This window comes from Xenopus tropicalis, chromosome 7 (assembly GCF_000004195.4).
Source record: "Xenopus tropicalis strain Nigerian chromosome 7, UCB_Xtro_10.0, whole genome shotgun sequence".
NCBI classification, from domain to species: domain Eukaryota; kingdom Metazoa; phylum Chordata; class Amphibia; order Anura; family Pipidae; genus Xenopus; species Xenopus tropicalis.
This window is the reverse complement of record NC_030683.2, coordinates 35250896-35269526: the sequence shown is the minus strand read 5'-3', so window position 1 is coordinate 35269526 and position 18631 is coordinate 35250896. Positions and strand designations below refer to the sequence as shown.

Genomic DNA, 18631 nt, shown 5'->3' with positions numbered 1-18631 from the left:
AACTCAAGAAGTATAATAAAAATCATACCAGTTGCACCGTTTTATGAAGTATTATATTGATTTTAAATGCTAACTTATGTACAATGCTAAACAAGAAACGTTTTGAGGGACCCATTTCTTAACAATGGGTGAATACTAATATCTTTTTAAATTGAAATAATTTGATAACCTAAAACTGTTTCTTGTGGATCAGGGTCTCTGTGCTAGTCTTGTTGTATTAGTGCTTTTAATGGAGACAGACTGCAGTTCTAACTCTGATTATCTGCACCCCCAAATGAATTCTTGTAGAAATATAAAGCTCAGATGCACACATAAACAAAGAACATAAACTGGATTATTAACCTCGGACACACACGCATAAGCAATATTTCATAGGCTTTTTTACCCCTTCAGCTTTTCAGAAACACCCCCGTTATTAGGACCCCCACTTCTTGTACATTTATCTGGCTAAACACAAAAGGACAGTTGCAAGCGGAATATAAATAGAAATATTGCACATCAGTTTTATTGGAGATTTAGTGCATGGGGCTGTGTATTACTAAGAAATCTAAAACGAACACAGTTTTCCTATGCCAATAATAAAGGCCACGTTATTGTGTACATTTATATATTTCCAACTGCATTATTAACTATGGAAATTATTTTGTATTGATTTATTTTTTAAAGTTTTCGTCCTCCTATTTTTAGCTGTTGTGACACCCAACAAGGAAAAACAACAATAGCTAGAAATAACCAAGGGGTTTTCGCATGAGAACCTGGCCCCATTAGTTGGCTGAGAGTGAAAATGTATATTTCTTAAGAGTTTGTTTACTTATACACTCACTTCAAGCCATTAAATAGTAATGGGTTAAAGTTACATATAAATGCAATAACCTTCTGCATTGAAACGAACTAGCCAGCTCCCAAAGGTCATAGGTCATCATGATTAATTTATAGGGCTACTGTCATCTGCTTTTAGCGTAATCTATATATAATATAGGGTTGGGACCTGTCAGTAGGAGGAGTATGGAGTATATAAAGCCAGCAAAGTAACAATCTATGGGTGCCAGAATGTGAGGGAGAAAACACACTGCGTCGATATGGAAGGAGTTCAGTTCTTCGTTTGGTATACTTTAATGTGAATACTATAGATAAATAAGTGGCTATTTTTTGCATTGAAAAGAAAAGATATCACAATACACTGGCATATAGCACCACAAGGCCTGCTGTCTGAGATTGCTTTGAGTGCCTATACAATATACATAACATTACACTACAGTTCATTCAAAATAAATGATCCAATGAACCCCCCAGACACAGACCTATAACGGAATATCCCCGACACCTCAGGGGCTAGTGCTCTAGGGATCTGTAGCTGAGTGACCACAGATCGGTCTCTACTTTATCTCCGGCTGATTAAGAACTACAATTCCCAGCAACTCCTGGTAGCCGTTGGCCATAGAGGGTGCTGGGCTCTGTAGAGCAGCTAGAGGCCCATGAAGGAAGATTTTGCTCTTCAAGCGTTAAAGTGATAATCACTATCACTGTCACTAATAATGATGATTTGGCAGATCTGATCATTTTTGCTTTAAAAACCTACACTCAGGTTCAAAGCCAAAGTTTCGATTTATATATTTATATATGCATATAAAATCTATATATCCTCTCCTTGTATCTTTCATTACAAAGATACAGTCGTTTTTGTATTTTCCATATCACTTTTTTATATTTCTATGGGGGCAGTAATACCTTATTGTGCTTCCTGTATTAAATGTCCCCAGCTCTTTTGTCAGACCTAGTCATTTCATAATATCTGCACAGCAGAGAGTCCACAGTCTATGCAGGGCCAAGCGATTGGCGACCCTGACGCCATTGTTTCTGTCTCTGAATCTAGAAGTTGCATATTTCCTCTAGAGCTGGTAAGGTCCAAAGCAGAAAGGTCCAAAGTAGAAGTGTTCCTGCAAGTTCTACCAGGCCCGGATACCCTGTAAAGTCCCCTGGCATGCAGGAACTGAAGTCCCTGGGTGGGTCTGGGGCTGTGGGGAATTGCTGATCTGGCTGAGGTTGCCAAGGTTTACAAATGGACTGGTTCCTGTATTGTGTAGGTTTGAGGGGATACTGGCATAATTGCAGTTGTAGTTGGTATTGTAGGAAGGGCTGTTGTTGTAGCTGTAGGCTGGGTAACTGTTATATGAGTAGGGACTGGCTGTCACATTATAGGCCGTATTGTAGCTTTGAGATCCGCCAATACAAGGCTTGCCATCCCTCACCAACACTGGCACTGCTACCCTTCTGGGAGGGGGAGGGTGGTGGGTGCCCATCTCCAGAGATTTGTCCTGCCTTTGCCTCTTACACTTGTATCTCCTATTTTGGAACCAGATTTTCACCTGGGTAGAGGTGAGTTTCAGGCTGTTTGCCAAATGCTCCCTCTCAGGGGCAGAGAGATATCGCTGTTGTTTAAATCTCCTCTCCAGCTCAAAGACTTGGGCTTGGGAAAACAGGACCCTGGGTTTTCTGCGGCTTCTCTGCTTGGGCCTGTCTGGGTCTTCTAGCTTCCCCTCGCCATCGGGAGATTTATTCAGGAAACAAGATTCTGCGTTTGGAACATAAGTGATACAATGTAACAGCTGGGACAGTCAAACCTGCACTCAACTGCAAAAAACTCCAATTAAACCCAAACACACCGTTAGTAACCTTTACGTAGTAACATTACAGACTAATACATCATTCTACACAGTCTACGTGTATTATTTTCATGTATCACATATATATTTATATATGTATGCGTGTACATAAATGTATATGTATATACATATATATGCGTAAGAATACTAGTATATATATTTTTTTTTTTCTCTCTCTGTGAATTACAGATATTATTTTTCCTTCTAGGAATTATAACTACTAAATATTAGATTAGTGAGTGACGAAAAAAAATATTCTTGACTGCTTTAAATTCGATATCTATTTATCCTTATACATTCAATGTTTTATTTTAATTGTAAACAATTTACCGTTGAATGTAGCACAGCGAATTCTTATACATATAACTGTGATTTTCATTTTTTGTAGAATTAATCATTTTCGATTATAAACAATTCTCACAATTCAAAACAATACAAAAAAAAATAAGAATACATCGATTGTAAATAGCGACAAGAGTTCTAAATTTATATAAACTCTTTAAATAAACCTATAGGTATAAAATATACCTATTCTTTCAGGGGTGGATTTTGAATAGATTTACAAAAAAAAACCATGAATTATGTTAATGTCATCTTATCGGCGTTTTCCCTAAACAATATAAACTATGTAAATGTATTAATTATGTTTAAACGGTAATAATTTCCTTATATAATTGGCTACACTTTTTGGTAAATAAAGTCTGATAATTCAGGATGCAGACAAATCTCGGCTACAGGAAGCGTTTCATAGCGATCAGTGGGATGGTTTAGTCTGAGAAATGCGGAAAAATACATTTGTCCCACCAAAACTTTAGATTTCTAGATAAAACTACAGTTGTGTCTCAGCCGACGTCTTTGTTCTGATGACAGTAAACAATGGGCAATATCCTACAAAGTTTGCTTAAAGCACACAATCTTTAACTAAATCTGTTTTTAGATTGAAACACAGGAGGGTTGAACTGCACTAGTTTTATCTTGAAAAATATTGCCCAGTGAATGCTGAGTGATTCCATGCAAGTAACACTGTACTTACTGTTCCCACCCTCTCTTAGCGAGTCTTCTTCCTCTTCATCTTCCTCTTTGGGGTCCCTGAGGGCCACATATCTGTCAGGGGAGAGCCCAACGTCCCCATGAGGCTCAGCAGCCCCCATAGCACTGAGGAAGGGCAGCTTATCCTCCCCGCCCGCATACACACATCTCTCCCCCGCAGCCAACATGCAAGAGGCCTGCTGGAAGTCTGAGTCCAAGTCCTGGGCTGGGTGGGCTGGGTGGGCCCTGCTGCACTGCTGCTGGAGGTGCTGGGGGTGGGCGATGGGCGGCTGACCCTGTTGCTCCAGATTTAGAATGTCTTTGACGGAGAAAGGTGTGGAAGTGACTGGGCTCGGTAACATCATCAGCAGGACTTAATTGCAAGTGCAAAGGGTCAATAAATCCTGTGTAGGGAGGCCCCTTGTGCTGGGAATGTGGGACTCTCCCGTGATGGGCAAATGGCTGAATGATAAACGATGCAAAAGCTCCTGCTCCTGTCTAAACAGCCTCCATATCCCGGGCTCTGGCGCTCTGGCTTGTGTTACACACAGACCCGGGGCAAACTCAAGCCTTCAGTCCTGCCTGCTCCACTCGCCCCGCCCCCTCTCCGTGACACCGCGCTGGGAATGACTGCCAGCCACGCCCTCCGCAGGAATTCAACCAATGGGGACTTGGGACTGGCTTTAGTGCCGCCAGCTCCTCCCATTCTTGGCTCTCCGGAAGACTCCTTTGTATTGGGATAAAAATGTACAAGGCGAGAAGGAGGGAGATAAGTTACTTTCCAGCAGATTCAGGCCTGCGGCTTTAACCCCTTAGTGCAGGGATTGTGCGCTAATATGTTCCAACAGAGCCATCAAGAGGAATAACTATATCATGTCAGTATGGACCCATGTGCCTGTTTCACAATATCACCTGGTATCTCCCGCACCCTTAGATAAAGTGTTTTAATTCCGGACATTTCAACTGGATCACTGCTGTGTCTGAGTGTTAATAATAAATAAACAAATACGATGAAAAAATAAAAGAGAGTGTTGGTCAGATATACTTTCCTATGGTAAGGGAATATACTGCACCAATTTTGGATTTATATTTTAAAATTTTGCATATCGCGTTTTTAGTTTTTCATTAAAAATATGGTTAGATAACCCCCCACCCCTTAGCAATTATCTATGGCGGTAGGTATTATTTAATTTAAACAATCCCCCCTGATACAGTTCAGTATGCCTCCCTAGAAGCCAGTTCTATCTATCTATCTATCTATCATCTATCTATCTATCTATCTATCTCTATCATCTATCTATCTATCTACATATCTATCATCTATCTATCTATCTATCTATCTATCTATCTATCTATCATCTATCTATCTATCTATCTATCTATCTATCTATCTATCATCTATCTATCTATCTATCTATCTATCTATCTATTTATTATCTATCTATCTATCTATCTATCTATCTCTATCATCTATCTATCTATCTATCTACATATCTATCATCTATCTATCTATCTATCTATCTATCTATCTATCTATCTATCTATCATCTATCTATCTATCAATCTATCTATCTATTTATTATCTATCTATCTATCTATCTATCTATCATCTATCTATCTATCTATCTATCTATCTATCCATCATCTATCTATCTATCTATCTATCTATCTATCTATCTATCTATCTATCTATCATCTACATATCTCTATCTATCTATCTATCTATCTATCTATCTATCTATCTATCTATCTATCTATCTATCTATCTATCTATCTATCATCTGTGGTCATATCTTCAGGGTTCCCTCTAACCTTACTATGTCCCAATGAATGAAATATGTGAAAAAGCCAACTGACTAGCAAATCCTCGCAACTTGTGGTCCATTTTAATTATTTTAATTAGAACACAATGCCCTGCCTTTGTACAACAGGTGGGAGACTGTTCTGTGAGGCTTTAACACCGGCCGCCATATGCATCAACCCCTTTCTAAAACAGACAGTAAGCAGTAGAAATTTTGTCTTATATGATATGTATTGAATATCAAAGAATTAGGTGAATGTGTCGAGATATATGGTAAAATAGCAAAAGGTCTGCAACTTATACAGACTCCCATTCAAATTATTATAAAGAATAAACAGGTTAAGATAATTTTATTTTACCAAATACAGCATTTAAGTAGCACTTCTGTGCTGACCAGTGTATATGGAAATATACTGGTGGTCATACTTGTACAGCAGGAAACAAGAAGTACATAAGCCATGGTTAATAGTGGGTAACTGGGCTGTATAAATAGGCTAGCTAATTTCAGTATGTAAGTACCTATGAAAAGAAGAGGGTAACTATACATAACAGGAAAAGTAAATTGGTTAGTAATGGTTAAATGTACACAGCAGGTGAATAGCTTGTTACAAGAGGCTGGTTATACATGGGAAATAACTGTGGTGCCACCACACACATGCAGGTAAATATGTGGCGTAAGAGAAGCTTAGTTAGGAAAAATTGACATTGCACAAAATTAGCTCTTGATTATAGACTAACAATTGCATTTACAAGAGGTTCCTTGAGCAGAGAAAGCAAAACTTTAGGAGGAGAGGCTGCAGTTAATGGAAAAAAAACTACTTTGGTGAGAAAGGTCAGACATACATCGTTGAGTAAATTTGGTTGGCCGAGCAGAAGTGGTGAGTAGCTGTATGTACAAGCAGCTTTCCATGTACAACAGGTCAGTAACTGTAGTCAGAACATGTGGGTAGAACCCAATTATAGACCAGTGGTGCTAGTTAATTAAGCAAACATGGTGAATGTATTGTTACCGTTTACTGTTGGGTAGAAACCACTAGTGAATGTGGTATTGACCTCTTCTGTACGATTACCTTCTTCTGCATTCATTAAAGGTATATATTTCATCGTTTTTAAGGTACGCATTTTTAAAACAAAAAGCATAAATATCCATCAATTCGGTTTTTTTAGGTGGCAGCTTTTTAAATTTCGCTATATTTTCAGTAACACTAGTATATAAAAATTAGTGGATCTGTAATGCTTCTTGCGGGTCAAGCTATGTATTGAGAGTAAAAATGCAAAACAACGAGTGTTATTTAACAAAAGGGCTAATAATATTCTGTAAAGCGCTGCGTAAATTGATGGCGGTATATAAATAATAATAATAGTCGCCCACTATTGTACAAGGCACATAAATATATATACTAATGTGACTGTAAGCAACCATACACATACATTACTTGTTCCCTATAAAACTATTTGTTCTTGTATAATAATTAGTCAATGTTAAAAAAGTTGTTTGGGCCCAGAATTCTGCAGTAAAAGGCAAAACCTTTTATGTTACGGCTAATAAGAACCAGTTCCCTGAACTTTTTGGTGTTAATATCGCTGGGAATAAGCGCCCAAAAATGATAATAAGCTTAATGAATTGGATGATAATATCCCACAGACAATAACTCACACTTTTAAGAACTGAGGGATGAATTTTTGGTTAATCTGGGCCATGGTGTTTCTGTTTTATAAGAGAGTGCTGGGTGTGTGTATTTGGTTAAACATCAGTATGTATAAGCCAATAACTGTAAGCACTGGCATAAGTAGTGTTAATTCAGAGCCCCCCCCCACAAAAAAAAATCCAGAAATGGTTTTCCAGTATATATTGAAATTGCTCATTAATTAGAAAGTCACTGGGGCTTCCTGCAACCATCGAATGAATGACAGAGTCCTACCAAAGAGACAGAATGGCAGGGAGTAAGCATAAAGTGCAAGAAAAGTATTTGCAGTTTTAATAAGTGGGCAAAATGGGAACTAGCTCAGGGCCCCTTACAGTCATGTGACAGAACATTTTCATGACTCCTCACACAATAATGTCAGCCCCCCTTAATTGTAATCAGCTGCAAGAGGTTTACAAAATCAGCATTTTAGTTTCTTTAACCTTTTATTGCAACGAAAGGGACTTTTTTTTCGTGTGGGGGCAGAATGGGTGTTTTTATTTTATTTCCGACTTTATAAATTCAAGTTTACCAAAACTGTTTTGGGCAGCTGCTGGGACCCACCATCGAAATCTTTGTCATGGTGTGACTTGCCCAACTAATTGCCCTAGCTCGGCTTCCAGGAACACCACTCATGTCATCAGAGTGTCAAGGTTCGGGCATATTACTAAAGGAAACTATCTGTATAAATATGAAAACGTTTATATTTTAAATTGCGTTTCCTTGCAAGGAAATTTTATGAAGACTGGGACACTAAGGGTGAAGACACACAGAGCTACTAGTAGCAGATAGAGCTACTAGTAGCAGATACTAATCATGGCTACTAAAATAGACAATAGGTCAGTTACTGATAATCGTCTCTACGTGTGTTTTTAGCAATTCTCATTATTGTCTATAGCAGAGTATTTTCTGGGGTTTAGTAGCCGTGACGACTAGCTGCTACTAAGTAGCTCAGTGTGTCTTCTCCCCAAAGGAGCCCTGTTCAGATGCTACTGTGGGTGCCACCGGGTACCATAAATAGACCTGCACCAAACACAAACCCAGATACCATCTTTACAGCTTTGCTGACAGGTAATGTAATTAGCCCAGCAGTCCATCACAGTCTATGACTAGTTTAGCGAGTCAATAATCAGTAGTTAGAGATAAGACAATGGCAGCAGGGAGCCTCCAGTAATCCTTTCTCCTCTTTATTGTCCGTTAATGTGCACATTAAGTTTGGGGCAATTAGACAGCTCTCTGCACCCATGGGAAGGTGACACAAGGTTCCAGGTCTCCGGGCCCCAAAGGGCCACATTCACCGATTTCCAGCCTCAGAGCTGCGGCAGAATCAGGATCAGCCAGGATCAGCAAGAAAAATGCAGCATCAATTAACATTCCTCAAGCAGATCGGAGGCAGAAGGCTGCAGATATTATCAGAGGGTAATAAGAAGTGGCCCCTCTCCTTCCCAGCTCTGCAGATTGTGCCCATTGCGCTGCACTTGCACAGACCTCAGATAACCCCCACACTCAGCTTCCTCCATGCTGCTATATATAGAGCGGCCCCAACCGTGGCACCCCCGCCACTTCCATGCGATTATGGGGACAATAGAACAATACACATATAGCACATAATTAACTATAGCAAAAGCAATTAATAACATCTATTGTATATAATAAAAGTTTGGTTGCAGATTGGGTTAAACTCCCCCAAAGCTTAACACTGGGGGTCACCCAGCTATAACAAGTCAACTTGATGGTAACTCTATTACTATATAAAATTTTACATTAACGTATTAACTAAACCCCTTTTTTTTTATTATTTGTAGCTTCGTTGCACCAAAAATATAATGAGAGGTTCACTATTGCTTTGCATTGATCTCACATCAGTTTGGGGTTCCTTGGGGTCTGATGTTATGAATGTAAGAGAGAAAAATAAAGACTAAACAAACCTACACATGTATTTAATTGTATGTAACTGTATATATGAAACAAGACTAAATAAAAAAATAAATACATTACATCTTCCATAAAGTCCAATATAATCCACATAAACATGTCATCTCTCTATTATTCCATCCTTGTATAAACTAAAATAATGACTTCCTTTAGTATTTTGGCTATAAAGTCCAGTGCGTGCAATATTTTCCGTTTTAGGCAATATTTATTGCGATTTACTGAATGTAATCCTTGGTCTCTCACAATCCTCTCCAGGTATTTCAGGCCTCGGATAGGCTGGACACTTGTACAGTAATATAATACAGTGATCTCAGTAGGGTCCTTGGCTCTATGGCTGGAGGCCAGTGTGGGACCTGGAGGAGAGATACACATCCCTCATATCACGACTTGTGAATATATTATTATTATTATTATTACTTAAAAAATTCAGTTATTTCATGGCCATTCTCCCCAGATCTTCTAAACGACTTATTTCCCATCACAAGCTCCTTTGTGGCACAGATGTCCAAACACAGGCGAATACATTTTGTTGGGTTGGAGCCTGGGGGCTGCCATAGACTCCTATAAAGCCGAGGCTGTTGCTGATATTCAGGAAAATTTCCCCAGTCTCCTATTTGTACAAGAAGTCCCTCCCAGTGCATTTCTAGGGGTGAGGGAATGTACAGGCCACCTATACGTTTTCTTGGCTTTTTCTCAAATCCCTTAGAGAAAAAAATGTTCATGTTTATATAAGTTTCCAAAGCGAAAGAAAGTGTGTGCCTGGTGCTAGTGTGTTGTACGCGCATACCCAGTGCGCAGGGTTCCTGGCCTGATCCCCTGCTCTGATCCCCTGCACTGATCCCCTGCTCTCATTGTCCCCCCAGATTCCCTCCTCCATGAGACACTTGGCAGGTAAGTTACTCCTGGGGTCCTGTGCCGGGGCTCCACTGGCTCTTGTTATTAGTCATTTTTAGTTCTAGGCCGCTTTTATCAAGCTCCTGCTGCATCAGACTATTAATACACCACCCAGGCTGAGTGAAAGTGCCCCCCATTGACTCAGTTCGCTTATAAGGGAAACTTTTCAGACCAAGTAGGTGTTTGTGATCAGGGGAGTTAGATATGGCGGGGATTATAGTGAACGGCTTATCTATATTTCTCAAACTGACATGATTGTGCCCCCTGTGTCTGCATTTGATAACAATTAGGCCCTTATCAGTGTTACATCCTCTGGCGCTGCCTGGGCTTCCTCACAGCTTCATGCAGTTCCTGTAAGAGCAGATTCCTCCAAAATCTGCCCCTAAATCCTTCCCTCACTGTCAGAGAATAGATTTAGTAACAATCAGGCCAATTTATTGCTAATATGAAGTGTGCACAAACATAATTGTGTGTGCATTGGTGTGCAGCAGATACCTCTTAAAGTAACCAATGTAGTGCAATTTAGAAACCAATTATAATTATTGTACACACAAATATATATATATATATATATATATATATGGAAAAAGATATTTTTCCAATTAAAATAGTAAATTCAAATTGTATCCATATCCATTTTTTATTACATTTAAAAATGTGAATAAAGAGCACCAAAAGATGTCGTATAAAACTGTGTTATTTAATAACAATAAAAGTGTTCATACTACATAGTTAATTTGGATTAAAAAAATAAAAATAGCCCTTCAAATTCAACCATTCCAAATGATCCCCAGCAAAAACAGGCCTATATATAAATATACATATTAATAGTATTACTGTTGAGGATTTATAGTTGGGTTCACACAAGTTTAAGTCATGCCTTGATTCGAAGATTTAGGAACATTTTATTTTGTTACTATGAACTTCAGTTGTTTGATCAAAAATCTTTTAAACAGAAAATTTACCAGCTGTTCCTTTCAAATGAGATGTAGTAATAAACAGCGTATAAGCTATTAATCGTTTACATTACCTGGTATGTGTAACAGGACAAATGTAAAACTCGATGGACAGTGCAGTCATATCTGTAGAACAGTGAATTGAAACAAAGTATACTGACAGCACTGATGGCAAGCGCACAAAGCCATAAATATTACTAAATGTATATATAATGTATCACAATAGTACAAGAATAAAAAACAGGAAACTGTATTTAGTATGAAAAATAAACACTTCTAATTCTGTAGTACAAGATGCGCTTTTTATATTGGTTACATTATTTTTACATATGAATATTAAATATATACTGTTACAAACTATTCGGTATTGTACAGTAGGCAGTGTCGTTGGCATTTCTATACCGACTGGCCACTATATAAAACACACGGGCGGGCGCATCTAAATATGTATATAAAGTTTAATATCAGTGTATATCTAATTAAATGTTATGTATAGAGTTAAGAAACCTTTAAAATAAAGAGACCGGAAAGTGCAGTTTGCTTTACACAGTAATATTTCCTTTCTGATAAACTAAGAATACTACAAGATAAAAGAAACATGTGGCATAAACATTATATTATTATATAAATGTATATAATACTTTTGCAGCAATAAATTATTTGATATTCCTTCCTATGTAATTTTGCTAGGATCCCCTGGAATAAACATTGTATTGATATAGAAGTTTATACGTGGCGGCTACACTGGTAGCGAGTCTGGGCCCTATAGATACACTACAATACACTTTATAAGAATACGAAAACGCAAAAAACATTAAAACAAACCCCCCCCCAAAAAATATAAATCTGAAGCCAAGCAAATCCTCCAGACTGTTTTAAGGTAAGGAATTAATACCGATTAACATTGTTTCTCACCAAAAATGCTCACCAGAAAAATTGGTCAGCCACAAATGATATTATTAACATTATTATTAACATTTATTTATAAAGAGCCAACATATTCCGCAGCGCTGTACAATAAGTGGGTTTCATACATTGGACATACAGAGTAACATATAAAGCAATCAATAACCGATACAAGAGGTGAAGAGGGCCCTGCCCAAAAGAGCTTACAATCTACAAGGATATATGTGGAAATACTGAAACCTTATAACTAATACTACTAATAACTGCATTATCTGTATTACACTGATCCACACATGGAGTATTATTTTCCCCATATATTCCAGTGAAACCTTATCTTACTGTAGGGATAAATAAAACGATTCTTCTGTGTTTAATGGGTAATTACTCTAAACAATGTGATGACACATGTATAAAATGTACAACTGTTTCATGAGATGCTCTCTATCAGCTGCCTCCTAATGTTAAAAGGACACTGCTGAGGACCCAGTTTTAGTATGTGGAGGGGAACAAAAGGCTCTTTCCCCTGAATGGGAAATCTATGCAGGCAGCAGGTAGCAGTTAGAGAATTATGTCAAACAAGGCACACTGGGAAAATATATAGGCAATTTGATTGTAGTACAGGTGTTATGTATGTATATGTGATGTATATGTTATACATGCTACCAATGACAGGCACCGACACACACACCTCACTTACCTTTCACACAAATCTCTTTTACACATTTTTTCATACTCACCTCTCCCCTCTGCCTCACCTCATCCCAACAAAATCTCTCTCCAATATGATGTCTCTCTGATCACACACATACACACACATACACACACACATACACACACACACACCTCACTAGAAGTATTAGACTGATAGTTAACTGTAAATCGTTTTTTGTGGGTTACATGTACAAATGTAAAGGAACACCCCCCCCCCCCACACACTCACACTCACAGTACACAGTAACTCCATCTCTCTCTCTGTCTCTCTCTGTCTTTCACACACAAAACCACACAGTCACAAATACACACCCCTCTCTTTCAAACACACACATACACACTCATTCAGGCACATACATTCTTATACATACAGTACGGCACACTTATACATACACAGAGCAACGGCACACCAAATATTTTGTGCAATGATTTAGTCTCTCTCTATTTCTGTGTTGCTCTTTCTCCCAAACACTTATATACAATTAAATAAATCCATTCGATCTTTAAATTTTATCTTAAATATATTTATTTTAAATAACTGTACATAAATATTAGTTGAACAGGATAAGAGAGAAGTGAATAGGCAATAGACAAAATGTACTGTTCAGTAAGCAAAAGGAAATAGGAGGAGGCTCATGTCATCAAACAAGATAAATGTAGATGCCTGTGACAGTACAAGGCTTACATGATTTAAAAAGTAATCTATCATTTCATTGTCACATGGAAAAGTGATGCATATCTGCGGACAAATACAACCTGGTATCTCGTTTGCCTCACAGGGGATTGGTGTTTACAGTACTAGCAGCTGCTACAGTGAAACAACAGAACATTTCTGTATTATTGTCATCAGTGGATATTGTATTCACATAGAAAGGCCCATTTCAATAGCCGTTTCAGCAATTGGGAACATGCCATCGTGAAACACATGAAGTCAGTTTTCCATTGGGAATCATTTCATTAAAAGGCCACCTCTTTATTTTTTAAACTACTTCTGCAGATTCACTGGCTTTTATTAAACAGGCCAATGACTTCTGTCCCATTCAAAAGTAATAACTAATCATAAGCCTTATTGGCTTAGTAATGGGATTTTGAAAACAGGATCCTGCAAAGCATTATGTTTAAAAACAATGCAATCGGGGTACCCAAAGCTGAGGAGAAAAACATGTACTCTGCACAGATAAGCTGGTTATGTTATAACACGCTTTTCTCCTGTATAATAATCTCATCTGACCTGGGATTTCGGTGTAACAATTACTTAAAAACTGAAATCTAAAGGTTAATGAATTGGGGTAAAATCCCCATATTTGTGCCATTGTTAACTCCCCAGTTCATACGTACAGCAAAGTAAATTCTCAGATATTATTAAAGTACAGTTCTGTTCTACATATACCCAACGAATTATTTCTCCCCCTCTTTAGAACATTGGTCTCTACCTGTAAAGCTTATACAATGCAGGGAAGTATTTTAGGATTGAAAATGAAATACACATCTGGGCATCACCTTGTAGATTGTAAGCTCTTTTGGGCAGGGCCCTCTTCACCTCTTGTATCGGTTATTGATTGCTTTATATGTTACTCTGTATGTCCAATGTATGTAACCCACTTATTGTACAGCGCTGCGGAATATGTTGGCGCTTTATAAATAAATGTTAATGTAATAATGTAATGTAATCACCTGGGGTTGCTAAATTATTTTGTAATAAAACTAAGTTTAATTGTCAGTATTGTCACATCTCTGTTGCAATAATATATTCTGTAAAATAGAAATTATAATCTTGGCACAAGAGTCTCTTCTACATTAGACGTTTGACCTAAAGAAGCTAATAACTGCATTAAGTTTAAAAATCGTGTATATATGTGTATATATAAAAAAAATGTGTATGTGTGTGTGTATATATATATATATATATATATATATATATATATACACACTGCACCCTAATTATTTTCTCTATGTACATATATTTATATTTAATTTCTCACTCCATTACACAGCACCTCTATATAACATTTCCATTCCAATTAGTGGTCTTTCTCAAATAAAATGCACCTAGTACTTTGGCCTGAGACTCTCCCTGATATACTATATTTGCACACACAGAAGTGTGTAAAAGGTGTAAATAATAAAGAACCACAGTATATAGGGAGTGCTGGTCCTGAGGTCATTTTTAGCGAAATAATGTTAATACATGAGCAACAGATAGATGATGATGATGATGATGATGATGATAGATGATAGATAGATAGATATTCCATGCCGCGTTCATTATCCTTGAGAATAGAGAATACCTAAAATGCTGCATGACAGAGGAAGAAATTAAAATATTTGCACTTTTTCATCAAAAGGCAAATTTATTACAGTATTATTTATTTATCTATCTATTACAGGGGGTGATGGTCTCTTGACTATATATATATATATATATATATATATATATATATATATATATATATATATATATACAGTATATATATATATAGTTTTAATTGGAAACGTGTAAGTATAAAGGAAGCCCATGATAATGGGCAGGTGATGATCATGATAAAAGGATACAGACAGGGGTTGGTGGTGATGGGATATGTTCATAACATCTATTCAGACCCATTCTGTGCTGGGAAAGAGGGGCTGAGAAATTCCATCCACTACCTGGTCCCATTGTAACAGATTGCTGTCTCCTGCCCTACCTGGTTAACTGGACTGAGGGAAAGTGGCCCCTTTGTGTTCCTGTCTGATCTGTTGTTGTTTTGGCCAGAGCAGGCGCCAGTGACAAATACCTGGATGTTACCTGGTCACTTAAAGAGGTCTGATCCCTATCAGCATCTCTCTTCAGGCTCTTTCCCCACCCCGACCTGTGCATATTTACTAATGGGCTGATAATCGGCTCTAAATTAGGCGCTCCCTGGGGACATGAGAATGATACAGGATCGCACATTCAGGGCAGATTTATCAAATTGTGAGTTTAGAGATTTTAAAACATAAAAACTCTCCCATGTTCTATTCATTCCTATGGAATTTTTAGAAGCGTATTTATCAAGGGGCGAAAGTTAGAAATCACAATTTGATAAATAAGCTTCTAAGAATCCCATAGGAATGAAAAGAACATGGGTGAGTGTTATGTATTAAACGTTATACTCACATTCTGATAAATCTGCCCCTCAGTGTGTGTGTGTGTAAATATGCAATTATGTGTGTAACCAGCCTCTAATAAAGTATATCATTATACAAATGATGATAAACATTATAACAAACATGCTTTGTTGATTTCCATGGCTGTAACACACAAACTATTCATTTGGTCTATGCACATGCTTCGGATTAAATCAGACATCTCATCTCCTTGGTAGTTTTGTTATGCTCAGTTGTAATATGAAGATAAAGGCATTTATTTGGCTTTTCATTCGATAGTAAGTCAGGGTAGATTTAATATAATATTGCAGTGGTGCAATAGTGTAATATAAATGTACAAATGTAAATATCGAATCGAATATTTAGGCACACATATATATATATGCATATATAGGAATATCTATCTATCTATCTATCTATCTATCTATCTAATATATCTTTACAACAACGTTGACTTCTGAGTTTTAAGTCTTTCTTTTCCTGCACACGAAAATATAAATGATATATGCACATATACATAGTTTCGTTATAGTTTTCGTTCTGAATTTACCGCAGATACAGTGCCGCAGATCATAAACAGGGATAAGTACAGATAAAAAACAATTAAGATAATTACTAATGGCAGATATCCGACATGCAGGATCGCAAAGCACAGTTCACACTGGTGCCAGTAATATGAGTTAATTCTTTTTATAGATTAGAAGATTAGAAGACTATTTTCTAACCTCTATCTATTAACACTTGCCCTGCAAAGAAAGTGCTTTAAGAAAAGATTTTATGCAAATTCATGATTGGAAAAAAGAATTATACGACACTGCTCTTGTAACAACATAAGGAGATGGTTAGTAGGGATCGTAAAAATGTTGATAATCTGCCATTTCCAATCTAGCATTAGATTTAAAGGCCTGGTTGAGACCAGTAATGCCAAAAGGAACATTTTTCAAAAACAGGGACAAGGAAACCTCTTCAAATTTCTACTCTTTTGTATTTGTACATTTTTTACTAAATTGACTTGAAAAGAAAATTTACAGGAATAAATTAAAATAAAATTAAAAAATGATAAAATAGAGGGAAAAAAACAGAAGAGCATCATAATAATTATTGAAGTGATTAAGGGGTAATTGCTCTAGTAATTTGTGAAAAGCTAAATACATAACAGCAGAGTTTGATAACACTTTGACAAAGAAAATCAATGAGATCGACAGACAGATAAAACGTGGTGGATGATAGAGACTGACAGATCGATCGATAAGAGAATATATAGAAGACGAAACAAAAAAGAAATTAAGAAAGAAAGAAAGAAAGAAAGAAAGAAAGAAAGAACGAACGAACGAAAGAAAGAAAGAACGAAAGAGAAAGAAAGAAATTCTTTAAATCTTGCGGAAAGTCCCAGTTTTATATATTCACGGCTCTATTATACATATATATTGCCCGAAAAAGCAGAGTGCAATCGCCTAAACTAACAATAGCTAATGAGCTGGATGATTGTAACAGGAGGCAGTCAGTTTGCACATCTCACTGTTTAGAGACAGATCTTTCTGTCCTTTCTTGTCCTGTCAGTGCACAAAGTCCTATGTAGGGAGAGATCATCTAATGGCTCCTTCCCCAACTGTTTATTCCAAGTCGTGTGCTTTTGCCTTGGGGGGTTCATTAGCCCATGGCCAGTGGCTACTAGTCGCCTGCAGATAAAGCCGCTCTAGGGGCTGCTGACAGGGGCCCGGGATATATTCCCAGTATAAACACATTCTGCGCTCCCAGTCAGTATCTCCCCCTGCCTGTGTGTGATCTGCCCCGGCCTGGGCTTTAACTGCCGCTGCCTCCATTCTGCCCCAGGGCAGGGCAACAGATTGTACCCGGCACCTATTTAGCTATACCCCCCCCATGCACTGGCTCCTATACCCCATACCTATACCCCATATAATGGCTCAGTTGCTACAAGGCGCTGTTTAGGGCAGAGACTGGCAATGCTGCACACCTGGCACTGAATGCATTTCCCTGCCCCAGGGCACCGATCCTTTAAGTGACAGGTAAATAGGATGGCACGTTGCCGGTACAAGTAAATGATAATTAGAAGAAACCATGCCAGCTTTGCCACTAAAGCCTCCAGCTATGGCAGTGCGTATCTACATGTCCCTGCTAGAAAGGGTTAACACTCTGCTTGCTCTGTGCCTTATATACTTCCCAGGCCCTCACCCCCTATTATACAGCCAATGCTGCCCAGGTATACCCTCCCCAAATGGAAATGGACTTACCCTGAGAATGGTGGATCCGGAGAGCTTTCCCCAGAGTGGCCGAACCCAGGCTGATACGGACACTCCTGCCCACCTTCCCCGGAGAGCCCAGCAATTCTCAACGATCTCCCCAGGCCCCGAGTTCTTATCTCCCTGTCAGGGGTCTTGGCTCTGTCTTGTCTCTCCTTAAAGTAAATAACCCGCCGGCTCCTGCAGGAACTGCTTCTGCCCCTGCAACAGGACTAAGCTAGGGATTCTCTCAACTGCACGGATAAATACCCTGTCAGCCTGCCAGGCTTAATTATTAATTGTATATTTCATGTGTGCCCCTGCTGCTAGGCTAGCCATGATTTAAGCACTTGTACTCATAAGGTACATAATCATGTCTGCATAGTGCATACCTCCCACATACCAACCACTATCTGCCTGCTGTCTGCTTGCCTGTCTATCCTCTCTCTCTATCCTCAATCTCTACAGATCCTAATCCCTTTATTTACCCATATCGATCTATTATCTATCTATCTATCTATCTATCTATCTATCTATCATCTATCTATCTATCTATCTATCTATCTATCTATCTATCATCTATCTATCTATCTATCATCTATCATCTATCATCTATCTATCTATCTATCTATCTATCTATCTATCTATCTATCTATCTATATATCTATCTATCTATCATCTATCT

The 18631-nt window shown here is 38.0% G+C and overlaps 1 protein-coding gene across 1 annotated transcript; it reads right to left on the bottom strand.

Annotated features, from left to right (window-relative positions):
* Nucleotides 1-477: 477 nt before the first annotated feature.
* Nucleotides 478-18188, bottom strand: nkx2-3 (NK2 homeobox 3). The gene is made up of 3 exons (XM_002937188.5): nucleotides 17959-18188; nucleotides 3697-4419; nucleotides 478-2572 (listed from the first exon to the last, which is right to left on the bottom strand). Exons 2-3 carry the CDS (start codon nucleotides 4055-4057, stop codon nucleotides 1947-1949), a joined length of 987 nt encoding a protein of 328 aa, XP_002937234.1. The 5' UTR covers nucleotides 4058-4419; nucleotides 17959-18188; the 3' UTR covers nucleotides 478-1946.
* Between the last annotated feature and the right edge of the window lie 443 nt (nucleotides 18189-18631).

Excerpts from the sequence above, each read along its gene's own strand:
- nkx2-3 (XM_002937188.5), bottom strand. The coding sequence starts at position 4,057 with ATGATGTTACCGAGCCCAGTCACTTCCACACCTTTCTCCGTCAAAGAC. Across the intron at positions 2,573-3,696 it reads GCTAAGAGAGGGTGGGAACA|AATCTTGTTTCCTGAATAAA; the intron begins GTAAGTACAGTG and ends TTCCAAACGCAG.